The 27,983-nt window shown below is 43.4% G+C and overlaps 4 protein-coding genes across 9 annotated transcripts in view; 2 read left to right on the top strand and 2 right to left on the bottom strand.

The window, feature by feature from the left end:
- Positions 1 to 46: 46 nt before the first annotated feature.
- Positions 47 to 10,844, top strand: kpnb3 (karyopherin (importin) beta 3). The gene is made up of 26 exons (XM_046382317.1): positions 47 to 212; positions 2,151 to 2,231; positions 3,170 to 3,362; positions 3,465 to 3,567; positions 3,685 to 3,781; positions 3,879 to 3,983; positions 4,611 to 4,733; positions 4,852 to 4,972; positions 5,086 to 5,173; positions 5,373 to 5,479; positions 5,669 to 5,793; positions 5,979 to 6,068; positions 6,196 to 6,369; positions 6,516 to 6,734; positions 6,828 to 6,911; positions 7,011 to 7,143; positions 7,249 to 7,370; positions 7,452 to 7,548; positions 7,683 to 7,855; positions 7,958 to 8,069; positions 8,185 to 8,240; positions 8,346 to 8,468; positions 8,790 to 9,009; positions 9,098 to 9,326; positions 9,409 to 9,550; positions 9,678 to 10,844. Exons 1-26 carry the CDS (start codon positions 135 to 137, stop codon positions 9,762 to 9,764), a joined length of 3,282 nt encoding a protein of 1,093 aa, XP_046238273.1. The 5' UTR covers positions 47 to 134; the 3' UTR covers positions 9,765 to 10,844.
- Positions 10,845 to 11,741: 897 nt separating this feature from the next.
- On the bottom strand, positions 11,742 to 19,156 carry atg13 (ATG13 autophagy related 13 homolog (S. cerevisiae)). 3 transcript variants are annotated; one of them, XM_046382357.1, is made up of 18 exons: positions 19,104 to 19,156; positions 18,093 to 18,173; positions 17,783 to 17,863; positions 17,520 to 17,639; positions 17,203 to 17,249; positions 16,856 to 16,996; positions 16,627 to 16,667; positions 16,365 to 16,461; positions 16,164 to 16,271; positions 15,747 to 15,840; positions 15,472 to 15,570; positions 15,115 to 15,198; positions 14,513 to 14,622; positions 14,150 to 14,276; positions 13,955 to 14,032; positions 13,724 to 13,831; positions 13,163 to 13,291; positions 11,742 to 13,028 (listed from the first exon to the last, which is right to left on the bottom strand). In XM_046382357.1, the coding sequence occupies exons 1-18, from the start codon at positions 19,104 to 19,106 to the stop codon at positions 12,951 to 12,953; spliced, it is 1,626 nt and encodes a 541-aa protein (XP_046238313.1). In that variant the 5' UTR covers positions 19,107 to 19,156; the 3' UTR covers positions 11,742 to 12,950. The 3 variants fall into 3 exon arrangements, with proteins under 3 accessions (XP_046238313.1, XP_046238314.1, XP_046238315.1); XM_046382358.1 differs by lacking the exon at positions 19,104 to 19,156 and adding an exon at positions 18,802 to 18,979; XM_046382359.1 differs by lacking the exon at positions 15,472 to 15,570 and having other exon boundaries at positions 19,104 to 19,150.
- Positions 19,069 to 21,682, top strand: harbi1 (harbinger transposase derived 1). Of its 4 annotated transcripts, none has more exons than XM_046382371.1 (7): positions 19,069 to 19,226; positions 19,607 to 19,772; positions 19,861 to 20,063; positions 20,520 to 20,607; positions 20,716 to 20,923; positions 21,016 to 21,191; positions 21,443 to 21,682. In XM_046382371.1, the coding sequence occupies exons 2-7, from the start codon at positions 19,608 to 19,610 to the stop codon at positions 21,644 to 21,646; spliced, it is 1,044 nt and encodes a 347-aa protein (XP_046238327.1). In that variant the 5' UTR covers positions 19,069 to 19,226; position 19,607; the 3' UTR covers positions 21,647 to 21,682. The 4 variants fall into 4 exon arrangements, with proteins under 4 accessions (XP_046238327.1, XP_046238328.1, XP_046238329.1 ...); XM_046382372.1 differs by lacking the exon at positions 19,069 to 19,226 and adding an exon at positions 19,233 to 19,368; XM_046382373.1 differs by lacking the exon at positions 19,069 to 19,226 and adding an exon at positions 19,314 to 19,436.
- A 58-nt stretch (positions 21,683 to 21,740) lies between these two features.
- The window catches only part of creb3l1 (cAMP responsive element binding protein 3-like 1), a 31,156-nt gene continuing 24,913 nt past the window's right edge, over positions 21,741 to 27,983 (bottom strand). Inside the window, exons 10-13 of the mRNA XM_046382363.1 lie at positions 25,952 to 26,054; positions 25,668 to 25,830; positions 25,010 to 25,178; positions 21,741 to 24,918 (exon numbers count right to left, since the gene is read on the bottom strand). Of these exons, the coding sequence (XP_046238319.1) occupies positions 24,882 to 24,918; positions 25,010 to 25,178; positions 25,668 to 25,830; positions 25,952 to 26,054 (472 nt within the window). The 3' untranslated portion in view covers positions 21,741 to 24,881. The remainder of the gene's footprint in view (positions 24,919 to 25,009; positions 25,179 to 25,667; positions 25,831 to 25,951; positions 26,055 to 27,983) is intronic.

The raw sequence follows: 27,983 nt of genomic DNA, 5'->3' as shown, positions 1-27,983 counted from the left end.
TGGCTCAATGAACGGCAAGTAGAGTTGATAGATTAAGCCAATGGGACGATAGCAGCAGTGTGTGACCAAGGTAGAGTCTGCCCGGCTCATTTCGCCGCTTCTCCACCCGGCTGGTCTTTTTGGATCTCACTGCAATGGCGGAACAGCAGCAGTTCTACCTCTTGCTGGGTAACCTGATGAGCCCTGACAACAGCATCAGGAAACAATCAGAGGTGAGAGAAGAAAACGTAGCTGTTTTGTGGCATGTTCGGCGACTGTAGAAAGAGAAGGCGATCAAGTTAGCAGAAGCTAACAGCCTGGCTATCCAGTGTGGCCGCGCGCGCAGTAGGCTTTCACGTCAAGCTCGGTAGCCCACGTGCAATGTGAAGCCGACACTGAGCACTAGTTGGCTAACGCTAACTACCTCCACCATGTTGCGTAGTTATGTGGATATAATGTAGATGTTACTGATATGAACCCAGTCGTGACATCGTGTGGTTATACGTGTATGTTTTTGTTTGTGCCACGTTAAGTCGTTTTAATTCAGAATTAAATGTTCCGTTTGTTTGGTACCAATATAAAATTCTCCAGCTGACTCTAGCTAGTCATTTAGCTAGTAGAGTACAGGACGTAGCACGAAGCTACTACAATGTTGCTAGTTTCATTAGCTCGCATGCTAGCGTTGGGTGTTTGCTAAAAGGTGTAAAACAGGAAGTCAATTATTAAATACTGACGTAAATGTTATCGTTACGGGTAGTGAGCAACAAAACAGTTAATGGTACCTTTTAGAGGTGGAGTTAGAGCCAGTTCATGCAGAGGGCGAGTCATGTTAGCAGTGCTTATGCGGTGGCCTTCAGTCATTTTATTTCAAATTCTTTGAAACACAGCTGTTCCAACCGTGTCCTTGTCTTCCTTGTTTGGTTTAATGTTAATTACGAAGCAAATTATCTCAGTTTCAGCCACGTCACTACGAAGGCTCGTCTCGGGTCATCTAGTCTTACTGGATTAGTTTCTCTCAGGGGATTGTTTAGGCTCAGTCTAGCTGGCCTTTTCACTTTCCCCCCCCTCCACCACGATTAGCCTCTGGTCGCGGCAAAGCATTGTTACCACGGGTTACCTCTTTAGCACCCGACTTTTGGATGAGGTGGTTGAATCTTATCACCCCCCCCCCAACCCCCCCACTGGCAGTCAGCGCTTTGCTTTGTAAACCACAGACTGTCTGCCGCGATGCTAAGCTCATTGGGATTCATCCTTTATAGAAACTCGCCCTTTCTGTCTTACACACACAATAGGAATTAATCTATCTATATAGGACTCTAAACCCATATCTTAACAACAGCCATCTGCAGCTTTTAGACATAGGTAGGTGTTTATATCCGTAGTATATCCCAGACAGGGAAGGCAAGCTATGAAGTACAGTATTGTTAGTCTTAAAGTTGGGAAATGAGAGCATCACTGTTGTGTTAAGTTGTTTTTTTTTTCATATATATACTATAGACTGCATAGTATTTATAATGCATGCGAATGTTACTTAATGTAAGGCCAATGATGAGCGTGAGAAACCAGATGATTGTGTGAAGTCAAAGAGTTGTTTAAATGCACTGCAATACTTGCTTAAAACATTCACTTTCTATTTAAATGCATTTGGTCAGTAATTCCCCCACCCCATCCACATTGCCACAACGATACTCCTCCCTGTCCTGTTTCTTTGTCATGCGAATATGTGCACTTAAAAAAAAAAAAAAGGAATTCCATTTCAAAGCTTTTCTGGTCAAAATCAGCTCATTCCTGTGTGAACTGTGTTTCTTTCTACTTTCACTCAGCTAAGGAAAACAAAATTCATTGTTTACCATTTGCACATGATCACCTGTGATGTTTTTCCTTAGAGCACACGCCCAAGGTTTCACTGCATCCCCATTGTATTTGCATTTCTCATGTGGCTTTAATGAAGCAACGACATTGGAGACCAAAACAAATACACAGTGTTCCATGGTGTGAGAAAGGCATGTTTCATAAAATAATGACATGGAAATTTTTTTTTAATTGCACCCACCCATGCCATTCACATTCACACTGGAAGATTAATTTTTCATGGGTTTAAAACTGCATGTGTTAGCGTGCATCGACTGGTATGTCTCCTCCTCACTGCTGTCCATTCATTATCTTTGCAGGAGACCTATGACACTATCCCGGGTCAGAACAAGATCACATTTTTGCTGCAGGCCATCAGAGATGCATCTGCTACAGAGGAGGTTTGTGTACTTAAAGCTGAAATATCCGTGGCGTGACATATTTGTTTCAGCCTCGATCAAAGGGAAGCTACGAATCACTTTAAGCTCGTCTGAAGTTCATCTGATGGTTAGACTTTAATGTGCGAAACAACTATCATCCGTGGCCCTGGTGTCGGCCCCTGTCGCACCAGGAAGGAACAACGCTCATACTGTCATTACTGGAAAGGCAAACGGAGGTCATGTGATGTTTACATCATGTCACCAGCGAGAATCCCTCAGCATTACTGTAAAATATTTGAAAAGGTTCCACATTGATGGGATTTCAGGAATGTAGCCTGACTCTCACCCACAGCCTGACATGAAGACTTATGAGTCAGAGGTTTGGCATTTGGGCAGTTCTGTTTAGTCCACCAGCTGCTTGGTCCCTCGTACTTCCTCTCCTTTTTCTTTACCTCAAGGCTGATATTTTTAGAGTCTTGAAATGAGAGCAGGCACAGAGGTGTTTAGCACAGGGAGAGTGACTCTGCCTTTTCGGAGATGCTGCATGTTTTGTTGGTGTAGCTTCATATAGATGTTAAGTTGATTATTTTTTTGTTTTTAGAGTGACCATTGACTGCTTTAACATTATTCCACTAAATGTCCCTGTACATTTGTGGCAGCTGCATTCATACTCTTTATCCCGCAAGGCCTCTTAATATAATTGCATTATTTAGATTGTTAACTACTTAAGCCAATCCAAAGGTGACCTGGAGTATGGTTGTTGTTCTGGGTACAAATCAAAACTATTAAATCCTTTCTGTTTAAGCAAACCAGAAGTCAGCATTCTCATGTCAGAAGGTGTGGAAGATGTGGTTAGTTACAAGTCTTGTTGTTTGGATGATGGGGATTGTGCCAAGCGTGACATAATGTTGAACTCAGTGTTTTGTTTTGGGTTTTTTTTTCCTTTTTTGTCCGCTCAGGTCAAACAGATGGCAGCAGTGCTGCTGCGGCGGCTGCTGTCGTCGTCTTTTGAGGAGATCTACCCAGGCCTGACCCTAGAGATGCAGGCGGCCATCAAAACAGAGCTGCTGACCAGCATCCAACAGGAGACCTCTCCGAACATCCGCAAGAAGGTCTGCGACATTGCCGCAGAGCTCTCCCGCAACCTCATTGGTAATAAGTTTTCTGTTTTTAAGTTTGCAGAACTGATTAGCCAGACCGATGCTTATTGCTCTTAAAGCTAACATTAATAATCTTTGCTGTCTTTTAATCTAGATGATGATGGGAATAACCAGTGGCCAGAGCTGCTCAAGTTTCTGTTTGACTCCGTGAACTCTGACAATGTTGGCCTGCGTGAAGCTGCTCTGCATATTTTCTGGTGAGTCCCTTCATTCCTGATCTTTTGTGTAGGCCATGTGGTTATATGGTTCAACTACCGATGTGTTCAGACAGAAGTTCTGGTGGCTTACAGTTGTGCACATCTTGGCCACTTTAGGAACTTCCCAGGCATCTTTGGCAACCAGCAGCAGCATTATATGGAGGTTATAAAGCGTATGCTTGTTCAGTGCATGCAGGACCAAGCAAACCCACAGGTAAGATCTTATGAGACTTGATACTGGGCAGTTTCTTTCCTGATTTTTATGGCTAGCTCATTGATTCATATTTGATTTTCTTTAAATCATCTTGAAGATTCGTACCCTGGCGGCTCGGGCTGCGGCATCTTTTGTTCTGTCAAATGAAGGCAACACGGCACTGCTGAAGCATTTTGCTGACCTGCTGCCAGGAATCCTGCAGGTAAGACACCAGGTCTTTAATCGGTTTGTGTGGCTTTCTGACATTGAGCCTTGTGAGATTTTAGTAACCTCCATTAATTCTGGATCTTAATCGGGAACTTGTCACACAGCGCAGTGTTTCGTGCGATGCCTGCACAAGTAATGTCTTTTAAGCAGTCAGTGAGAACCTGTAATGCAAGCTAAATGTTGATGTCCAACAGTCTGTGGCAGCATTGGTTAATGTGAAAATGACCCTACTTTTTACTTAACAGAGCTGTTTATTAAAGAGTCTTGTTTCTGTCTATATTGTGTTCATGAGTATATCAACTCTGCGTATGGAGAGTAAACAAAGAACTTATCTGCAGATGGAAGTTCAAAGTTTGAGCTGCTAATTATCTAATTTAACGTGTTTCTCAGCACTCGGCAATCAATCCAGATTATGTCGATTATATTGAACGTGTTGAATCATGCCGTCACTCCACACTAAGCCCTACCGCAGCAGTGTTTAGTGTGTATTTTGCGGTCAGTGACTGACGGCGATAGAAGTTGGAGGTTAAGCACTCACGACGTCGCGACAGAGTTCAGCGTTCGCCACTGCTGAACGGATGCATTTGCAACACTAAAACCCAGCTTCTGTTGCGTTAATCAGGCGGTGAATGAGTCGTGCTACCAGGGAGATGACTCTGTGCTCAAGTCCTTGGTGGAAATCGCCGACACAGCGCCCAAATACCTGAGACCCAACCTGGAGGCCACTCTGCAGCTGTGTCTGAAGGTGAGTCGGAGACCTTGAAGCAAAACTTCACTGCTGTTGATGTAACACACGCAACAGTTTACACTTGACCTGTAATCCCTGCAACATCTTAACCCAACACGTCGCCGTGTCTCTTCAGCTGTGCGCCGACACCAACCTGACCAACATGCAGAGGCAGTTGGCGCTGGAGGTCATCGTCACTTTATCAGAGACTGCAGCAGCCATGCTGAGGAAACACACGACCATCGTAGCTCAGAGCGGTGAGGATTTCAATTTACTACACTGAACCTGCTCCCTTAATAAATTTTGGACACCTAAAAAAGTTGAATAGAATTTTTAGGACAGTTGTAGCATTTATGTGTGGTGTCTCCAGTGCCCCAGATGCTGGCTATGATGGTGGACCTCGAGGACGATGATGAGTGGGCCATGGCTGATGAGCTGGATGACGATGACTTTGACAGGTAAGGCCTGGTGTCTCACTGCCAAGAATCCACAGCATCAGAATCATGTCCTGTTCCTTTCCTCCAAAGACCGCTGAGCTGATTAGTTTCCGTGTTGAGATTTTGGCAGTTTTCTGACTGTTGACATTTGAGAAGAGGACTAAATTATTAAGACACTTGTCTGTATGCCTTGAGTGATTTGTTCCTTGTTTCGCACCAGTAATGCTGTGGCTGGGGAGAGCGCTCTGGACAGAATCGCCTGTGGTCTGGGAGGAAAGATCATCCTGCCTATGATCAAACAGCACATCATGCAGATGCTGCAGAACCGTAAGTTAACCACTGATCATTGAAGCTTTTTAAATAAAATGCACCATAAGCCTACTTCTGATTTAATTGGTTGTCATAAGATGGAAGCAAATGGCTGCTCAGCGTGTTGTTTAACCCTCTGACTTTGAGTGCTCCACTTTTAAATTGGTCGGCGTGAACATGAGATGAACCCTGTGTGTTTGTCGCTAGCTGACTGGAAGTACCGCCACGCCGGGCTGATGGCGCTGTCGGCCATCGGCGAGGGCTGCCACCAGCAGATGGAGGCCATTCTCCAAGAGATTGTCAGCTTCGTCCTCCTCTTCTGCTCCGATCCTGTAAGAAATGACGCCACAAATTAGCTTAATATGGAGATCCAGCACATGGTGCAGTTCTCACCTCAGGTTAACTGTGCAGTGGATAGATAGATGAGCTGTTATCACTTATTTGGCTCGTGTTACAGTACTTGGCAGTTACTGCATTGCATATTGATTTTGAGTTTGACTTTCTTTTTCCTCCTCAGCACCCAAGGGTGCGATATGCTGCCTGCAACGCTATCGGACAAATGGCCACAGACTTCGCCCCAACCTTCCAGAAGAAATTCCACGATAAGGTAACTAATGTGACATACAGCTTTGAACATTCTAAGACATCTTAATGGTTATGACATCTCAAGAACGCCTTGAGTGAATTTCTTTACAGTTGACACAAATGTCCACTTGCATCCGCGTCCCTTCTAGGTGATTTCAGCCCTGCTTCAGACCATGGAGGACCAGAGTAACCCTCGGGTGCAGGCTCACGCCGCCGCCGCCCTCATCAACTTCACGGAGGACTGTCCCAAATCCCTGCTGATCCCTTATCTGGACAGCTTGGTGCAGCACCTTCACGTCATCATGGTAGCCAAGCTGCAAGAGGTACAGTTTGTTTTGATAAATCAGTAGTTCCTTGCTAACACGTGACAATCACATGTGATTGTGGTGTCGTTTTCTGTTGGCCGGTTTGGAAAAATCTCTTGTGTGGCTGTCAGGAGTCTTATGTGTGTCCTCCTCCCTCCTCCCAGTTGATCCAGAAGGGCACCAAACTGGTTCTGGAACAGGTGGTGACTTCCATCGCCTCCGTGGCCGACACGGCCGAGGAGAAGTTTGTGCCATACTACGACCTGTTCATGCCCTCGCTCAAACACATCGTAGAGAACGCGGTGCAGAAGGAGCTCCGGTTGCTTCGCGGCAAGACCATCGAGTGCATCAGCCTCATCGGCCTGGCTGTGGGCAAGGAGAAGGTAAGTCTGCGCAAGATGTCGTCAGGCTCTCCACTCACATCTGCAAAGCTTCAAACATCTTCACATCTGTCTTTGTTTCTGTTCTGTTACTAGTTCATGCCAGACGCCTCTGCAGTCATGCAGCTGCTCCTCAAAACCCAGACAGACTTCAACGACCTGGAGGATGACGATCCTCAGGTAGGAAGACCGCAAAGTGACTTTGAATCATCCGGGTTTTTAAGTCCTTGTCTGTCTGTGTGTCATCGACCCAATCATCACGTTTCGTTTCTGGTTTAGATCTCCTACATGATCTCTGCTTGGGCCAGAATGTGCAAGATCCTGGGGAAGGAGTTTCAGCAGTACTTGCCTGTGGTGATGGGGCCCCTGATGAAGACGGCCTCGATCAAGCCAGAAGTGGCCCTGCTCGACAGTGAGTGACAAATCGCGGGTCGTGGACACCTAAGACTGCTTCAAACTTTAATTTGTCCTCCACGTCTTTGCTGTCATCAAGCGTTTGAGTATGTCTGTCTTGTAGCCCAGGACATGGAGAACATATCAGAGGATGACGGCTGGGAGTTTGTCAACCTGGGAGACCAGCAGAGTTTTGGCATCAAGACTGCCGGCCTGGAGGAGAAGGCCACTGCGTGTCAAATGCTGGTGAGTGGACCACTGAATGTCCTCTGATGTCCAGGTCACTGCTAGCTTTGCCAGCCATGTCACAAGATGTTTGTCTTCCAGGTGTGCTATGCCAAAGAGCTGAAGGAGGGTTTTGTGGAGTACACGGAGCAGGTGGTGAAGCTGATGGTTCCTCTACTCAAGTTTTACTTCCACGATGATATCCTTTTTGTTATAACGGGATGGTGTGATTACAAAATATCAAAATTAAAGAAACGGCACACTAAATTTGACTTTATAGATGTAGAACTGTAGGGAACAGAAAATGTTTGGCGTTTCCTTAACGTGAATCACGTGTGCGAGTAGCAGCAGCTGAGTCCATGCCCCTTCTCCTGGAGTGCGCCCGGGTCCGAGGACCAGAGTACCTCACCCAGATGTGGCACTTCATGTGCGACGCTCTCATAAAGTCCATCGGCACCGAGCCAGACTCGGACGTCCTGTCGGAGATCATGCACTCTTTTGCTAAGGTAAGTTTGTTTCTTAAGTTTCCCTTTCTCTGAATTTTTTTTATTTTAGCAAGCAGGTCCGCTTTCTGACCTGTCTAACGGGAGTTTTCTCTGCTTTATAAGTGCATTGAGCTGATGGGTGATGGCTGTCTGAACAACGAGCATTTTGAGGAGCTGGGCGGCATCTTAAAGGGAAAACTGGAGGAGCATTTTAAGAACCAGGAGCTGAGACAGGGTGAGTGGTCTTTATGGACATAGCGTCATCGGGTTACTGCATATCCCCTAAGAAGAGTCCATCTTAGGCAGTTAAAGGGCTCAGACAAATCTGTGTGCCTGTTTTTCCCTGACAGCTAAGAGACAAGATGAAGACTACGATGAGCAGGTGGAAGAAACATTACAAGACGAGGTAAATATTCCCACCTCAGAAGAGGAGTTTGAGCCGTGGTTTTGTCCAGTAAATATGACACCAGAATATTGTGACAAATATAACCTCTTTGTTCTCCCCTCGCAGGATGAGAACGATGTGTACATCCTGACCAAAGTGTCCGACATCCTGCACTCTGTGTTCAGTAGTTACAAAGAGAAGGTGCTGCCTTGGTTTGAACAGCTGCTGCAGCTCATCGTCCAACTAATAGTAAGTACTTCCTGTTTTCACATTGTGAGACGCGCACTGATTTATCCTCCTTTTTTTTTTTTTTTTATCCGCACACCTCACAGAAAATGTTGTATCCTAGAAAATCAAGGGATTTTAAAGGGACATTTCACACTGAAGAATGAATGAATGAAGATTTTATAAATTCTGAGAGGAAAACATTCATTCTGTCCAATACAATTCAGTATTTTTATCAATTAATTGATCTACCGGTCAAGGCAGATCCCTGCCCACCTAGACCCGGGGTCTGCTCCGAGGTTTCTCCCTTCAGCAGTAACTAAGCTGGTCTCGCCTCGTGTTTAGTGTCCCAACAGGCCGTGGGCTGACAGACAGTGGGGTCTGTGCATCTTTGACGACGTGGTGGAACACTGCAGCCCCTCCTCCTTCAAATACGCGGAGTATTTCCTGCGGCCCATGTTGCAGTCACTTGGCGACTCGAGCCCCGAGGTTCGGCAGGCGGCCGCCTACGGTGTCGGAGTCATGGCTCAGTATGGAGGGGAGAACTACCGTCCGTTCTGTACAGGTATGTTTCGGCACTGGTCCTCACTGGAGATGTTGTTGGAAGTTTATTGCTTTAAGTTAACTAGATAATGTCTTTCTCCTTTGCCCAGAGGCCATCCCCATGCTGGTCAGAGTCATCCAGGCAGCCGACTCGCGCTCGAAGGAGAACGTCAACGCCACGGAGAACTGCATCTCTGCCGTTGGAAAGGTCATGAGGTTTCGGCCCGAGTGCGTGAACGTCAACGAGATCCTTCCTCACTGGCTCAGCTGGCTGCCCCTCAACGAGGACAAAGAGGAGGCCGTTCACACATTTGACTTCCTGTGTGACCTCATTGAAAGGTAATTACTTACTCGATGAGATGGAAATAAACCTCCTGAAGTGAAACCAACCCAGCTGACTGTTGTCTTCTTCCCTCCACAGCAACAACCCCATTGTCCTCGGACCAGACAACTCCAACCTCCCGAAAATTTTCCTCATCATCGCGGACGGAGTTGCGAATGAATCGGTCAAGAGCGAAGACGCGTGCAGCAAACGGCTGGCAAATGTCATCCGTCAAGTACAGGTGAGCCATAGCTGTACCAGTCTACTTAATCTGGACTTGAGCAGGGGCGTTGACGCACCACCTAGTATGTAAGTGTGTGAAGCTTTTCAGAGGTTGAGCCTTCTGTCTGTCATGTGTCCCCCCCCAGGTGTCTGCAGGACTATGGACACAGTGTGTATCGACTCTGAACGAGACGCAGCAGAAAGCCATACAGGACCTACTGAACACTGCCTGAGCCTCGACCCTCCCACTGTCACATCCCTGCTCTTTTAAAGGAAAAAATAAAAAGAAGAAAAAGCCCATGAAGAAAAGTTGAGCTCCTGGATCTCCTCCATACACTCCCACTTCTTCCTCCTGCTCTGATCTGTAGTGTGTATGGACGCTGGCTTCACCACCAACAACCTCTTGCCCTTAATATTATATAATTGCACCTATATTCAGCCGACTGGGGGAGCAGGTTGGATATTTAAGACAATAGAGGACATTGGCCATCCACCTCAAAGACTTTTCACCCTGTTATCCATGGAAGTGGGAACAAGAGTAAAGTCAGTCATCCCTGCCTCATCCCAGTTACATGCCTCCCTATCTGGACGTCCTGTTTCCAACCATTCCCTGATGTTTGACTCACTGCCCAGAGGGACTCATTCTCCACTGTCGCCCAACACAAACTCATTGGACAGTCAGGCTCAGAGGGGCCATAGTGGGTGGAGGGGAGGGGGTGGGGGAGGGACAGGACATTCTTGTGGACTGAGAAATTTGAAATGTGGAAGTGCACATTGGGCGATCACTGCCTGTCTCCTGTGAATTTTTTTTTTTTATATATATATTTTTATTTTATTTCTTTTCTCATTCAGTGTTCCCAGTGTTACCTGGGGGGGGGAGGGGTGGGGAAAAAATGACCTCCGTGTCAGGTCAGAGGGTACACTTCAGAAGTAAAGGCATGTTTCAGTGGCTAACTTTAGAAAACATTAATAGTTAGGAAATTTACATCATCGTTGTCTGGGAGACTTAACGTTGATTTAAGCAGCTTTTCCTTCCATAGCCTTCCAGATAGCTGTCGAAAAGAAATGTGTTTGAAGATGTTTGCTGAACGGTTCTCAGCCCTTTAAGGTAGCAGTGTACGGGGCTCTCGGAAAAGAGCAATAATCTGTAGTCGGTCAAGTGACAAGGTGGAGGAAGATGAATTGTGTAGAGTATTTGTAAAATGTGTGCTACCATACTCTTAAACTTTATGGTTTTGACCCTTTGCAGCCCTGCAGGTATGTAATGGAGTTCCAGAAACTACAGACAATAAAATTCCATTTGAGAATTCTGAGGAAATGAGTTGCATTTGACTTATGAGCCTAAAGAAATAATTTATTTTCTAAATCTGACGGGTTAGTTTAACGTTTAAGCAGGGGGAAACTACTAGCGTGGCTCATTACAGTGATAAAATGTGTGTATATACCGTAATTTCTGGACTATAAGCCCCTACTTTTTTCACACCCTTTGAACCCTGCGGCTAATTTATGGATTTTGCCTCGAGACGAAAGATAGACTGACGTGGACACCTGTGGGTTATAGACATTTGCAGCCTATATACGTACAAGTTATTGTTTTTTTTCTTTTCAAATTTAGTGGTTGCGGCTTACATTCAGGTGCGCTCATTAGTCTGGAAATTACGGTATACGTTAATACGCCTCTAAAGCTTATTAATTGGAGTTACTTCTGGTTGCCTGGTAACAGGACGTTCAAAGGTAAATGGACTTGTTAGGGTTTTTATTTTTTGTTTTCCGCATGAATTGGAAGAAACAATTGTTTTTACCTCAAATAGTTACCTAAAAAAACAAACGGTGATTTATTTTTCTGACCGACACCAAACTAGATGTTTTCTGTAATGCATAACATCCAGGGCTGGGCAAGTTAACGCCTTATTATAGCATTATTAATTACTTAATGCCGACAATTATTTTATGGCGTATTAACGCAGTTTTGTTTTTTTTTTTTACTGATAACGGTTAGTTAGCTAGTGAACAACGGACTTAATAAAATAATTGTTATTTTAAAAAAAAACGGCGTTAATGTGCGATAAAATACTGTCGGCGTTAATTAATTAATGCGTTAATAGCGCGTTAACTTGCCCAGCCCTAGTAACGTCATTATCAAATGTCAGATCAATGGCTGATTTGTACACTTTTACAAAGTAAATAAGTGAAACTGACAACATGAACAATGTTGTTTGAACAGAGCAGCCATGCTTTATTAGGACATCTAGACCAACAATGAAAAGTTTAAATTAAAGCTTTCAACCAAACAAAGTTATGGATGGTGACCCTGGCATGTCCTGTAGATAAAAGCCCAAAATATACATATGCATGTTCAGCCTACAGTAAATCCACTCAGTTGCCAGCTGCAAATCCTGCCTTCACGAAGGTGACCCGAAAGGGATTTCTGTTCAGTTTTGGAGGGTGCAGTTGAAGTGTCTCCCTTCATAAGGGGATCAGACACAGCACTCCAAATTAAAGCCTCCAAAATGACATTTAAAACACCTTCACAAAGGTAAAACTTCCTGCAGAACTTCCTATGTTTCAGCTAAGTGTATCAAACTGCCAGCTGAGTGCAGCTCCACGACAAGCTTCTTCAGCATGGAAAAAAAAAGTGTTTTCTGTGTACACAAGGACAGCGATGAATTCACTTTAAACTTAACTCGGGCCATTTGCTAACATTGAAGTTGGCAATTAAAATCTCCAGACCAGCTGGGAAACACCTGACTAGGGAGAGGCCTGTCACTTTCACGTCGCCTTCGAGCACTTTACTGAACACTCAGCTGCGTATTTCTGAATGACGATGACCGCCGGAGGGTTAATTGCAATTTATTCGCGGAGACCAGCTTTAGTTTAGCTTCAGTTTGGAAGAAAAATCCTTTCCCGAAGTCGATTTGTTTGATTTCAAGAGCCGGATCTTTGCCCTTTCACCTTTAGCTCAGATATGGTCAGAAATGTTAAGATGTAGAGGAACCCTTTGGAGGAAAGCACTGATAAGCAGGGAGGGACAGTGAAGCAACCATAATGAGTGCAGGCGGGCTGTCATGGCCGTCTAAAGTGAAAGAAAACCTCATGATCGTTGATGACGATTTGCTGATTAAACAACGATGATGAGAGCAGGCTTGTGCCACGTTAGTGTGAATGAGTGTGGGGTGGGGTAATACAGTATTTACAGTAGAGAGGATGACCTGTACAAGCTGGTAAGGGAGGTGAACGTGCGGAGCAGAAAGGAAATGTCAGAAACGTGGAACTTCACATTAAAACATGGTGATTTAGTCAGTGATTCTCACAGAACAAACATCTACAGAGCCTCCTGGCTGCGTCATTCGTCGTCATCCACTTAGTCTTTCCTCACATGTAGTCCTTCTCTCCTTGCAGCCCTTTCCTTCACTCCTCCTCTACTGGAGCATGTCCACGAATGCGTCAAACTCATCGATGTTTTTCTCATAAACGGCCAGTTTCTCTGGCAGCGAGTCCTGCAGACAGAAAATCCCCATTAGGACTAATGCATGTTCAGGTTTGCGGATAAGATAAAGCGCGTGCTTTACATTTTAAAAAGTCGTCCCCCTAGATTTAAAAACGATGACTTAAAAAGCAAGAAGCGTTTTACCAAGTCGTCGGCCATCGACTGGGAGCTGATGTGCAGTGACAGGCTGGCCAGCTGAGGAGGGTTTTGAAACTCTCTGTAGAAAGTGCCAAGATCCATCGGCAGCAAGTCGTCCTTGGAGAAGGCTGGACGCTACGCACAGAGGCACACGGATAAAGAGACAATGTTTAAACTTGGCAAAGAGTTACAGTATTTCTCATTCATTTTTATGTTAAAACTGTCTGTTGAAAACTGTCACGAATAGGTTTTTATCTATATAAACTAAACTTAAAGGAATAGTTTGACCAGTTGCTTCCTTGTCAACAGTCAGATCCTGAGATGAAACATGTTAGATAATAAGCTTTAAAGGTGCTGGTAGGAACGTCTACATGCTAAGCTAAGCTAGCCGCCTGCTGTCTGTAGCTTCATAACCGACACACATGTCGAAGTGGTATCAATCTACTCTTGTGACTTTTTTTCAAAAAATGTCAAGCTATTACAATTTGTTGATAAGAATAAAGATCAACTGTCTGAATTTTGTCCAATCATCTCAGCTGCCAAACACATCAACAAATGATTACGCACAAAGTCAACCATGACAAAGTCGTCCTGCGGCCCCGATCCCTCTGAGCCCTGAGAATGGAGGCTGGCCTGCAGGGGTGACGGGCAGGGAGGAGAGTCAGGAGGCTGCACCTGCACGCACACACACACACACACACAGAAACTTGTATCAAGACTCAACCTCCACTGCAAAACAAACCAAAGCACTGTGCTGTAGGAGGCGGGAAACCTTCATCATAATAAATCTGAAGTTACCATCGGATCGTTCTCCTCTGAGTCCAGGCCTCGGGGAGCAAATGCAGCGAATGGCAGGTCCAGATTGGCTGCTGTTATCTGCACACACGCACACACACATACAGTGGAATTCAGTGTACTAAGTGGGTCACTTAAAATCTGCAAAAAGGTCCAATTCCGATCATTTTGACCACGTGCGCGAGATGTGTGATTCACCTGTGCGCTGGGTTTGTTCACGAAGGCGCCGATTTTCCTCGTGAACGCGTTGAGAGACTCCACGGGGTCAGAGGGAGAAACGCTCCTCCTCCCTTCGGCGCTCTGCGACAGGCCGTCATCGTCACCGCTGGGAGGAGGAAACACAAGGTTTGGGTCAAGTTCAGATTCACACCTGAGGACTCAGGAACAATCAGAGCCTGGGGGAGGTTTTACTTTAAGACAAAAAGCTGAAATCTCAACGCCAAGTTATTGTTTACACAGTGATATAAACAACAGCAACACAAAGCAGGGACCAAGCGAGCCAGCTGGAATTAAAAATAACAAATAGTTCTAAACTCTGAGGTGACATCAGGGGAGGCTCACCTGCTGCCAGGTGTGTTGGGGGCGTGTTCTACTGTCAGATGGGCATCAGGTCCGTGAGCGGGCTGAGCAGGCGCCAACACAACCCCGCCCTCTTTCCCAGCATGCAAAATCTGAGGAGGAGGGACAGAGCAGAGTTACAGCAGACCGGGCCGTGAATCTAAATTGGAAAATTGTTAAATATTCAATTTATTTTTAAAAGAAACATCCCTTAAAATGTGTTTCGCAATGCTCCCTGGTGGATAAACTGGTTGATTTGGGTGATGACATCATGTACAGTCATCGAAATATTTGCCATCATGATTCACAGGGAGGTGACGAGCGTGAGGGATTTTGGTTTCTTTAACAACGCGCTGATGTACTCTGAGCATACACACCCAAGCTTTGTGGTTTAATAAATTAAAAGTTCTCTGAAAAATGGCTGCAGTGATTTAAGATGACATATAATGTGATTTTAGCCATACTGAAACGCACTCCCTACACGACCGCAAACAGGACTTTCTGTCCTCCGGTTCCTTGTAGCCAAACGGGTGACGTATCAAAGATGAGTGCCTATGTTTTACTGTATGTGTCAGGGAGGTGAAGTGAATCGACTCGTGCGTCACCTGGTTTTGATTGGCTGCAGCCTGACAAAGCTCAGCAGCTCCTGCCAGGGCTGAAGGCTGGTATGATAACCTGGAAGTATACAGCTAGAGAAAGAGAAGAAAGAAGGGACGTCCATCACAAAACACTGGAAACACACGTTGTGCTGCGCTCTCGAGATGGGTCAACGGGTTTAACTTTCACACTTTAAGTGATGCGTGTTATGATAAAACAGGCGGTGGAACTGCAAACACAGTCAAACAGCGTGATGCCTACTAAAATACTGATGCAACCAAGCAGCAACACGCAGGCCAAAACAAAATGAGAAGCGATCAAACTGTGTTCAGTTCACACTCTCACAGCAGCCAGCATAAACTCACAGTGTGAGTGACAAGTCCAGGAGCCAATGGGAGCTGCAGGCTGTCCAGGGGGACGGGCTTAGACTGTTTAGAAGGCGAAGGACTCAGTGTGCACACACACTGAGACAACGCACGTATACACACACACACACAGATAAACATACAATAAAAAGACAAAAAGGGAAGAAAACAAAGAGAGAGAAAAGAGAAAGTGAAATAAAAAAACAGGTATGAAAATGAAGAGAAGAAGTCACAGGATAAAGAGAGAGGCAATAAATATGAGCTTGCGCTCTCACCTGAGAGGGAGGGGAGGTGGAGAAGGAGGTGGTGCAGACCTCCTGGGAATCCTGAACGCCTGCAAATGCTCCTCCGTCCTCTTCCTCTGGAGCTCTGGACAAACACACACACACACAAAAACATGTCAAAATTTAGATAGCTTCCTGTAGAAACTGATGGAGAATCCACTTTTAGGTTCAGTTTTTAAAGCATACTGATGGCCAAATTACACAAAGGCCATGGTCTGTGCACTAAATGTTGGTAAAACTTAACATAAAATCCAATCAGAACTGAACTATGTTTCTTAGGTCTGTTGACGCAGCTGATTGTCCACTGTGATCTCCAATGGACCAATTACGTCATCCAAAAGCTCTTAATTGTTTGTGGCGAGGCTGAGACTCAGCATCACACCGTTTCCCACAGCTCTGTGTGGCTACCTGTAGTTGCAGGGCTGTCCCATGTTGGGAGGACGCTGGCTGTTCCATGGTGGATCCACAAAGTGATCCACTATGATCCCCATGATGGGAGCCGACCTCTCAAACTGCCTGCAGGAGGAAGCAACAGTTAACAGGATTTATGCTCGCTTGTAACCTTTGAATAAAACGCCTGTTGTTTCACATGTAGTGTTAGTTGGATACCTGCTGGACATGAATGCCAGGTTGGTGCGGTAAGCACACGAAAGCGTGACCGTGCCAACAGGAGTACCGACAACGCCGACGCGCACCGTCTGAAAACCTTAAAAACAAACAACAAGCTTCAGCATTAGTACACCACGGTGTAAAATCCGTGTATGTAACACCTACAAGTGGAATAAGCTTTTCATAAATGAGAGCTTTTAGACCTGAGTCTTGTTTTCAGTGATCTACAACATGTCAGGCACAGAACTGAGATTACGGTTACCTTCTCCTAATCCATTCAGCTGAACTTCCCCAAAGTAAATCCTAGAAATGAGAGAGAGGGGTATAAACAAACGCTGACACATGTTGCATGTCGACTGAAGGTTAACAGGCATTTAAAACTCTCTAGCTCCGGCAAAAGAAGAGCTTTGGTTGAGTAAAGTGAGTGTTAACGAGCGAAAAACAGCACAAATGAAAGCAGCTGTTTAACAGGACAGGTAAAGTTCACTCACCTGTATAATATGACGTAGTCGTGTCCCTGCTTTCTGGACAGTTTATATGCAGGTGTTACTCTGGTGATAGCCAGCAGAGACTTCAGCAGGACAGACAGACGATTATAGACTGTATATGACACCTTGATGTCCTTATCACACCTGCAACAATGACGGACGACACACAGAATCATTACAATTCAGCAGTGTGCCGATGTTTCAAATAAACAGCAACGTATTAACAAAGTAAACAAGGCCCACAAAGCAACAAGTCCTGTCCCGTTAAGCATTGGAATCCTCCTCCTGGAATACTCCTTACCATTTGGCTTGGAAAATAAAAAACATAAACGAAAGCAAAATACACTCACTTTTCATTCATCTCCAGGCACCAAGTTTCTAACTCCATTGAGTCACCCTGAGTCAGAAATCAGAACACAGACAGACACAGGGACATTAACGTGGACAGAAAAATGATATGAGTGTTCCGAGTGGTCAACAAAGACTTCATCCACCTCTCACAGATTATAAAGCTGACATGTGTGGTAATAATTTGTTTTTTCTTCCAAACAAGCTTGTGTATGATTTCGGGTTTCGCTTTCCACCAGGTGCTGAAAAGCGGCTACACATAAGAAGAAAACGGACAGCAGGAGGTGGTCTAAGGTCGCCTTGTGGAGGGAGGTCTCACCTCTGACGTTTTAAGGGAGATCTCGACACACATGGAGCGTCCGATGCCTGGAAGCTGGCCAGCAAGAGCCTTCTTGGCTTCATGAGTCACCTCTGGAATGTCTTTAATGGCCAAATTGAACTAGAAGAAATAACCATAATCAAAATCTTTACCGACGAAAACCACCAATACGAACCAGCTACGTATATGTTTAGATCAGTGAGGCGTAAATCTAATAAATGATGATTCGATTTAAAAGGAAAAGAATGGCTAAGTTATTTTACCCAGTCAGAGCCAGTAGGTGATGAGGACGAGCGGGTGCAGATCTTCTCCCCAAGACGAGCTTGAACGATCACCTGGACAGTCTACAAACAGGACAGAAGAGACCATCCAAACTTTGACCACCTTACCCAGAAACAGTCCAAAGAAAAACTACTGACAGGAGTATCCAGAGCAACATTTATGGATGCCGAGAATCTGAATCTGAGCAAATAAAACTATCCGCATAGATAGATAAGAGAACAGATAATGAGATAATAAACAAACCCTTCAAGAAGAGTAGGAAACAACAACATCACCATACTGGTTTCTTACCTTCAAGGCAAAGAACTTAATAAACTTGTCCAAATCTTTTTTATCCTGGGGACTCAGGCCACTATCCATGTTGTCACGACCCTGCAGCCAGACAAGACAACACACCGGAAGTCAACAAAACTGTGTTTGTAATCCACTGTCAGATGTGAAAATGTCTTTTAAAACAATATACGATGTTTCCAGACCATTTCAGGAATAATAATTTTGCCACCACATCCAAAATTAGATTTAATGGTTTGAAACTGTCAAACACAAATAACTGCCCAGAAATTGTGAATAAACGTCAACAGCAATTGCTAAACGGAAAAAATGTACATTACAGTGAGAATATTGCCTTTAGCATTAACAGAAAACAAATATATTTTTTAATCACAAATGTTGATTTTAACAGCCCATATGGCAGTTGTTACAAGTTGGCAAGCGAGGCCTGCACGTTGACATGAAATTGCCCGAGTAAAATTTGGAGGTCAAAATAAACTACAGACACTGACAACCGCCTCACACGGCACACCACAGAACCAGGCAAAATAATAAAAAAAAAGAGTACAAGTATAATTTCTTAGATAATAACTTAACGTTTACGTTTCAAAAAAGGGGAGGCACAGCCACCGGATAGGTGACTCACTGGCAAGCAAGCGTTAGCCTACGGCTAATGTTAGCTAGCTAAATATCACGCACTTTAATTTCATCAAAAAACGCCAAAGCTTACATTAGTTTGTCCCTTCAAGATGTAACTTCATTAAAATACGAATCAATTTTAAAAAGCTGACACGTGTCGTTGAACGCCACGTACATTTAAACGCCCAATTTAGCTACACAACGTCAACAGCGACTGTGCTACTTTTCTGTTTATCTTCTCCATGTCGACGTGTTTAGATAGCAGTGATTTCACCTAGGCACTTTCGTTTTTTGTTTTATTTTTAAACGTCTGAAAAATAACAACCTAAATACAAAACATCAATTTTAGACAATACAAATTGGATTTTTGAGAGCAAGAAAAGACAAATTTACCATAAAACCTGCAGCTACTTAAAGCGCACATTTCTACTTTTGGCGTCGAATCTGCGAATGTGCGACGCAAGTTAGGTGTTCCTGAGTCTTGTTTTGGTTGACGAATGTTGCATGACTCTGAAGGTAAGAGTTCTTTCTTTTTCTAATTCAAAAGAAATTATGTGTCTTTAATTCTCATTTATTGGTATTCAGCTAGGAATCTTAGCAACGTTAGAATTCTTTTCACGATCACACATAACTGAAATCAGGAACGCTCATATGCTAGGTAACTAGCTAGCTAGTTAGCACGTAGGCTTGGTTTGATTCAGACATTCAGCATTGCCTAACACTAACGTTAGTTAGTCCAGAACTTGGGGACAGATTTTCTGAGTAAAGTGGAAATGATGGGATTCTGTTTGTGTTTACAGTATGAGAATATACCACTATGAATAGGAGCTATGAATATAACAAGAAGCTTATATTTTTTTATTTATTTTTTATTTTTTATTGACTTTTATCCACAGGATGGCGATCCCTATAGCTATCTTAGACTGTGATCTACTCTTACATGGTCGAGGACACAAGACGCTGGACCGCTTTGACTTGGACTCTGTCTCAGACAACTTCCTCCTCACACAATTTGGTTTCCCCAGAGAGTTTATCCTGTATCTGGTGGAATTACTCAGAGAGGTGAGCATGTGCACCTTTGAATACTCACATCAAAATAACTATTTCTTAAAATGTGTCTTTTTTGTGTGTGTGTGTTTCTGCATGTTAGGCCCTCTGTAGACGTACCCAGCGGTCCAGAGCCATCAGTCCTGAGGTCCAGGTGTTGGCTGCTTTGGGTTTTTACACATCTGGCTCATTCCAGACATCTATGGGAGACACTATAGGCATCAGCCAGGCGTCAATGTCAAGATGTGTGTCCAATGTTACCAGAGCCCTGGTGGAGAAAGCACCCCAGTTCATCACGTTCAACAGGTACAAGACTGCTGGGTGTCTTTTGTTATATCATGTTGTGCTTATCAACATGCCTATTGATGACACAGACAAGTGACTGGGGTCATAACTTTGTGGTTTCTTGATTAAATACCGCAAATTTATTTCCACTCTAAAATCACTGAAGGAAAAGCAGCGTTTGAAAAGTATCTAGGTAACATCCCCGAGGCTGATTATGCATATGGCTTTGGATTTTCAAATGACTCATTAAAACAAAACAGAAAAGCTGGTGTAACAAACCTTACAGGTTTCAGCAAGCTATGGTCTGTCATGAGGACTGGACTAAAGAGAGTATTTGCATTTGAATAGTAGGTGTGGAGATACGTAAGTCAATATTCAGCCTTGTGGATCATTATTATTCTTGGCTTTATCTAGCTTAAACAGTAAGAAAAAGGAAGAAAAAGTGCAATAACAGCAGTACTAATGTTTCCCAAACAGAGATCCTGCAAGCAGAGAGCAGTCCTTCCAGGAGTTTCAGAGAGTGGCAGGGTTCCCAGGGGTTCTGGGGGTGCTGGACTGTGTTCAGGTTTATTTTATTAGATTATATTGTATTAACACTTTTGAACGCCGTGTGTATGCGGGTGACAGCCGAGCTGATCCGACCTTCTCTGCTTCCTTTTCCCTTCGTCTCCAGGTCACGATCAAAGCTCCGAACAGCGAAGACTCGTCGTACGTGAACAAGAAGGGTTTTCACTCTGTGGGCTGTCAGCTGGTCTGTGATGCCAGAGGATTGTTGCTCAGCGCGGAAACCCACTGGCCGGGTGGACTGAAAGACACTACTATTCTAGAGAGATCTGCACTCCACAAACAGCTGCAGGATGCTGAGGAGGGCTGGCTGCTGGGTGAGATGTGGGTTTCAGACTGCCTGCATCATTTAGAACCTTAAAATCCCCCACAAGAGGGATAAAGTATTTTTCTGTTTTCTATTTCTTAGGCGACCGTCGTTACCCTCTTAGGAAGTGGCTAATGACCCCGGTCGACTGCCCAGAATCCCCTGCGGAGTTTCGATATAACCTAGCCCACACTGCTACACATGAGATAGTGGACAGAACCTTCAGAGCCATCCAGACCAGATTCAGATGTTTGGACGGCACCAAAGGATATTTACAGGTATTCTAATCTATTCTGACTTCACATTTAAAAGAAAGTAAAAGGTGACATATTGTTCAAGAAGGAATTTAGTCTTTCTCTCTCCTCCAGAGGTTAGTTAACCTTCTGCAGTGTTTCTTGATGTACAAGAGTAGTATATTTTTAAACCAGTTAAAAGCCAGCGTTCATGTTTTCCAGACAGGAAGTGTTGTCACAGTATTACTGACCGCCTAAGTTTATCCACCTTGCCATTTCTCCTCCACTCTCTGCAGTATTCTCCAGAGAGGAGCTCGTCCATCCTGCTGGCCTGCTGCGTTCTGCACAACGCCTCCCTGCAGTCCGGATTAGACGCCTGGACTCTGGAGAGAACAGACCCCCCCGAGCAGCCCGACAGCCTCGAGCAGAGACCCGAGGAGCGGGACAGCCAGGCGGAGGAGCTCCGGAAGCAGCTCATACTCAAACACTTCAGCTGCTGATCCGCTGAAGACCAAATAAAAAAAACTTGAACTAGATCAACCCATTCTTTGACATAAGGATCACGTTCAAATCAAGAACCCCACAGACACAGTGTTGCTGATGCAGTTTTTTAATATTTTGCTGGTTTCTACTCTACTGACTACACTAAGATAACATAGTTATATATGGAGGAACATGCAAGATGCTATACAACAAACCGAGACAACATGACACCCGAACACATTTCAAATAACTTCCTGGAGAGTGTTTGATTATTCTCTGCAGACATTCATGAAAAGGAGAGAGTAATCAAGCGCCCCCTTGTGTTTTACAGCTATTCAAACTGTGTGCAGCTGCTGTGTCGTCAGGGTATCTTTACGAGTGGAAAAAAGTCACCCTCCCAGTCATTTGTTTTAAAATCCCTCCCTACTTTACATCTTCTTTCCCCAAACTGCTGCTTTCTTCTCTGAAAAGCAGCCACCCCATGTGATTCCACAGGTTAAAGTTTTGGATATGTCACAATACAAAAAAAAACAAAAAACAAGGCCCTTATTTACAACAACTGCACATGAAGTTGTTATTATTTATGTACACCGGTGCATTATGACTGTTGAGGGTGAGAATGACAGGATGTCTGAGCAACGGGCTGCAGTCACATGATGTTTTTTGTGTAGCATGAAAGACACAAAATGAAATGGGGACGAGTAAGAAAATCTGTAACGTTTTGGGGATCAAAATAGGAGTCGGAACTCTTATTATATCCTCAAAGTTTTGTAATGGGACGGTGAAATGTCTGAAATAAAAAGCTTTTTATTTGAAGGAATACCATGACATTTAAAAGAGTTGTTTCGAGGAGCATCATTCCATGTTTTTTTTTTGTTGTTGTTGTTGTTTGGTTTTGTTTTTTCTCACATTGTCAGAATAGTGGCAAACAAATCAAGACTTTTTTTGAAAATGTCACTGTTCCTTCAAACGCTAGTGGTGGTTTACTTCCTGGAATGTGTTAGTCCCCTGACTGGTTTTGTCAATATATACATACTTTCTACAAAACAGGAATAAATACAACATACACTGCTGTCGCATGAGCGCACGCTGAGATGTTTCCTCTGCTGCTTTTGTTTGAACTTAACCGGATGTGTTTATGACAGAAAAGTATCTACATATTTGGAATTGTCAATTGTAAAATAGTGCGGTGGATTTGTGATAAATTTCTTTGAAACTTCAGCTTGAGGGATAAAAATACCTTTCTTTTTTTTTCTTTTTTTTTTAACGTTTAATTTGAATGACAAAACAGTCCCTCTCAGGCGTTCACGCGACAGCAGTGAAACATAAACACTGTATTACAGTTAAAAGACACAAACAGATCATGTCAAAGTTTTACACTCCATGAAGCAGAATGTAAACTACACTCCATCATGTAAAACTTCACATCATCTTAAATGCCAAAACACAACATACAATTCCCCTTCTTTCTTTCCGTTTTTTTTTTTGCATAAATTAATATGCTCATTTTTTGTGATGCTCAGAATATATTAAAGTTATATTTTTGAGTTTTTTTTTGCGATCATTATTTAGAAAAACAAGACATTAAGATAAACTAATCTTAAAAACAAGTTCAGTATTTATTTTTTTTTTTTGTTGCATAAATTAAATATGCTCTTTTTCGATGCTGCAAATATATTACATATACAATTTTTAAATTCCATAAAAATACTTTTCATGTTTCCCAACCTCTGTTAGGACCCCTTTCAGCGGTCCAAAAATGATGCAAAATTTTGGTCAGAATTTGGACTGTGAACATTCAGTCAGTTTATGATAAGCTAAAAGCCCGGCCCTGATTTCGACTAACTGTATGTAATCTGGTTAGAGTTACATTTTCAGGTTTATATTTATGTGTGGCGCCCTTTAGGTATCAAGGCCAAGTTGGTCATATTTGACTGATCTAAGTGGAAGGCACTTTTAAAATGGCACAACCGGCAGATAATTAATAAGCAAAAAAAGTTTTTCAAGTGATGACCTATGAAAAAAACTGCGACCGGCTATTTCTTTTACTATTTTCTGACCTTTTGCAGACTAAGCGATTAATTGCAGTATAATAAAAAAAAAGATTTAGTTTAATGAGTAATCAAAATAATTGTTAGCTGCAGCCCTGTGTCATCATAGGTATAGGTGAAAAAAATATAAACGCTGATCCAATGTATTTCATCTAGAGTGCTTTGGTAGTGAAATACAAGCACCATGCTAACCATCAAGCTAACCATCAGCTAGATTCACACAGTGGAGGTCAGTCAAGTTTCTTTATATAATATATGCATTTATGTTTATGAACTGTTAAAGGTGCAAGGTAAATCCGTCTTGAAGGTCCAGTGTGTAGGATTGAATGACGTGTGGTCTGCAGACCGCAGCCAACTGAACACCCCTCGTTTCCACCTTCCCTACAGTGGCCACAAAAACGTAAGTGTCCTTTCTGGGCTACTGTAGAAACATGGCAGACCCAATGGAAGAGGACCCTCCCTGAAGATATAAAAGACTCATTTTAAGGTAACCACAACACAATTCTCAGTTTCAGGTGATCTTGCACTGTTGAAAACAAAAGTATGAATACTATATTCCATTTCTGCCCCTGAATCCTACATGCTGGACCTTTAAGACTGCATTTCTCAAAAAGCTCTTTCTCTAAATGGCAACTCTACACTGACTTTTGGAGAGAAAGTGAGGACAGTCAAGCCATGGTAACACAGCACTCACACTCCTGATTTAAGTGGCTCAAACCTGCCTGTCCTCTAGGCAATGTTCCTACATTTTTGTGATAAATTATTTTGGTTCAAATTAATTTGTAAGATATTGAATATTGTCTAGAAGTTCCTTTATTAAGACTCTATATTCGAATTCACCTCTAGGACATTATTTATGATTGTTCCTTCTAAATATTAATAGAATAGTTGGATGTTAAAAATTGTACTACATATGAATGCATAAAAATTGGAATTCCAATTAAAGTGGTCCCTTTAAAATCAAGTATATTCAGGTGTAGCAGAGTCTGTTTAAGCAGAGAGGTGAAGCGCCATGCATGGGCAAGAGGATGGGAGGACTGAAAGAAAAGTTGATGTCCTGGCAGAATGATGTAGATTTTGGTCCAGTCGGATGTTTGTATGAAGCCTGCTTTCTTCTTTTTTTTTTTTTTTTTTTTTTTTCAGGTTTCGGGCTTTTTAGGGGCCAGAGGTGAGAAGTCATGGGAGGAGGAGTCAGGCTGTGTCAGAAGAACTCTGAGACTCCGTCTGGTTTTGTTTCTCTGTGGGGAGGACAGGCACTCCGTTAATGTTGACAGGACAATAAAGGTCTGACATATATATATATGTGTGTATATATACATATATTTCTACCTCTGGTCTAATTTGGGCCCAGATGTCTGGTTGCTGTGTGCGTCAGCTGTGTATCGGCTTGTCTGGATGTGGGAGTGGCTCTCTGACTGTAGCCTCTCCCCTTCTGATGTCATTAAACTCTCCTCCAATGGGGCCCCTTCATCGTAGAAGAGCAGGCTGCGGGAACGGACTGGAACACACAAACACACGCTGGTTATCATTGGCGTGTTACATGGGCTACAATGACTTGAATTCATTCATTTTGCGGATTTAAAGTCCTCGGATTTCCTTTTAGAGCAAATCAAATTTTTAATTTTGAGCACAGCAGTTGATTATGTTGATATTGATAATAGTTTGGGTGGAACATTTCTATCAGGCACCATTAAAGGGAATTTTGCATGAACATAAAAAAGAAATGATGATGATTTTGGCTTTTTGTTCTGTGATGTTCTGTCAAGTTTCTTTTCCAAATATGATGTCTCTTTGTTTACTATTGCTGTAACTATTGCTACTGCTCTCTGTCTACAAGTATTCAAGTTCATTCTAATTCTCTTAGTGTTGTTGAAAGGCCCTCTGGGAAATGTATGATGCTGTTCACCAAGGGTGAAATACATAAGGAAAGTTTATATCTGTTGTTGAATATAATAACATTAGCATAATAATGTATTTATAGACCTACCCTGACTGGTGGTGTAGAGGTCCGCTGATGGAAGTGGAGGAGAGGAGGAGGGATTGGAGGAAGAGGGGGATGAGGACAAGGAGGAGGTGTCGGTGAGGAAGGAGAGGGGGGAGAGGCAGGGAGAGAAGGAGCCCAACACCAGGACAAAACACAAGGCCATCATCTGCATAGAGAGGCGCAAAACAACACACTCACGTTTAAGGCCAATTGTGAAGGCAGCATGAATGAATACAACAGGATGTCAGAGCTTCAATGAAGAGCTGGAAGAGGAAGAATTTATTTACCATGAGGCATGTCCCTGTTTGAGTTGAGGCCATTTTACAAGAACGAGGGACAACTTTCCCTGAAATCAGCGACTGAAGCTTCTGAAGCTGCTGTAGGAGAGACCTAAAGGGTGGGAGAGAGAGAGAGAGAGAAATTAGAGAGCAAGGCAGGCAGAGGATTTCATTTCACAGCTAGACAAAGGAGGAGGAGTGCAAGAGTTAAATCCAAGGTGGACCAATGTTTGGTTGTCTTTCCTTGAACTGTGTCAACTCAACCCTCCCACAGTTTGTGCCTCACCTCAAGGAAGTAACATCAGTTAAATTCTTATATTGCGATATTGTTGGTCAAAGGTAGGATTAGAAAACCTTTGTTGGAGTTTATGATATGTGCAGAACCCGAGAGATTCATTTCACCATGTGCAGTACACTTTTTCCTCTAATCTCCTTAGAGGAAATTTCTCTCTTCTTTTACAGTAATAAATATTAAAGTAAACTTCATCCACCTGATTTACTGTTGCTTTGTCAACTGGGCAGATTAAGTTAACAGTACAGTAAGGTTGGATAGAGCCAACCAGTAAAAACCACTGGAAAACTGTGTATCAGTGGGATCTGGAGAGCAGGGTTCTGATGGTATGAGCTGTCAGTAGATGTAAGGACACACTCCTACCACTAGGTGGAGACGGAGAGCCAGTTCAGGCTGAACACACTATGAACCAATGTTCAGTCAGGCAGCCTTTCATTGAATAAACTAAACCAGACAATAAAGTCTGTCAGATATTCAGGTGGCAAACTAAACAGTGAGTCAGTGTGTCTGTACATCTAGTGTTTCAAATTTCCATGCTGTCACGTGCACCAGAGTGGAGCATTAAAACTGCCAGTTGCCAGCTGTGATAAACTTACATGGGATGATACTGACCAGCTTGACTTTCATGTAAAACCACAGTGATTCACTGCTAAAGTTATTGCTGCTTTAAATATGCAGGGCTTCCAAAAGCCATGCTGGTTGACTGGGTGAGTGCTTGTGTGTGTGTGAATATTCACCATAAGGAAGGAGACGGTGTTGGAGGTGTGTTTTTTTTTCTAATACTTTAAGGGGAGCTAGGTTAGCGGTTTCCCCCTGCTTCCAGTGTTTGTGCTACGCTAGGCTAAACATATAGTGAAACTCTATCTGCGCTCAACACACAGAGGTGAAATTACTATAAATTTTCCCATCTGACTCTGGCTAAGACAAGACAACACTAAGTCACTTCAGTAAGTATGCTAAACACTGGGGAGGGGCATCCTGTCCAAGGATGCTACTATAGAAAACCACACACCACAGTCAGAAATAATGATTAGCAAATGTAGCAATAATCATAACTTATTATTATATATAAGTATTGCCATTTCTAATGTTACTACTGCAGCTTTACATCTGCTTTGCCTAAAACCTGAAGCCATTACTCAACTGCTAAGTCAAATCAGTCTACTAAATCAGTCTGCAAATCTGCTAAGTTTGTCTGTTTCGTTACTTTCAAAGGTATTATATAGTAGAAAACTGTTAAGGGGTGGACCCTGGCAGATGTGCCCCCCCCATGTTGCTTCCATGGCTACAGCCTTGGGCTGAGTTAAGACTATTCTTGTACAACTAATGAACCAGTAGCACTATATGAGTTCTGCATGAATTAAAGTGGACGTGCAGCCCAGACAAACCATTGCATGGGAGAACAAAATGACCACTAATAACTGCATTTGGGGCATTTTTAGAAACTGGGAGCTTAAATTTAGTTCATTCGTTTGAAAAAGTTTTTGTTTAGTTTTTATTTTATTTTTTTTTTTTTAGACCTGCACACAATCGGGGCACTTTATGTGAGAGCAAGCGTGCTGACTCATGTTTTCTAGTTTGTGCCAACTCATTGTTCCTCCGTGCGGTGGTTTAACATATTCATCAGCGTGTGTGTGTGTGTGTGGTGGGAAGGGAGTGGGTTGCCTTCCATGATGAAAGCTACTGTTGAGTCGCAGCTTTAATGACAGGCTGAGGCCGCCACAGACAGACAGACACAGAGACAGACCC

This window comes from Scatophagus argus, chromosome 24 (genome assembly GCF_020382885.2).
Source record: "Scatophagus argus isolate fScaArg1 chromosome 24, fScaArg1.pri, whole genome shotgun sequence".
Lineage (NCBI taxonomy): Eukaryota > Metazoa > Chordata > Actinopteri > Scatophagidae > Scatophagus > Scatophagus argus.
The sequence above is the reverse complement of the archived record's forward strand: the minus strand, read 5'-3'. Positions and strand labels throughout refer to the sequence as shown.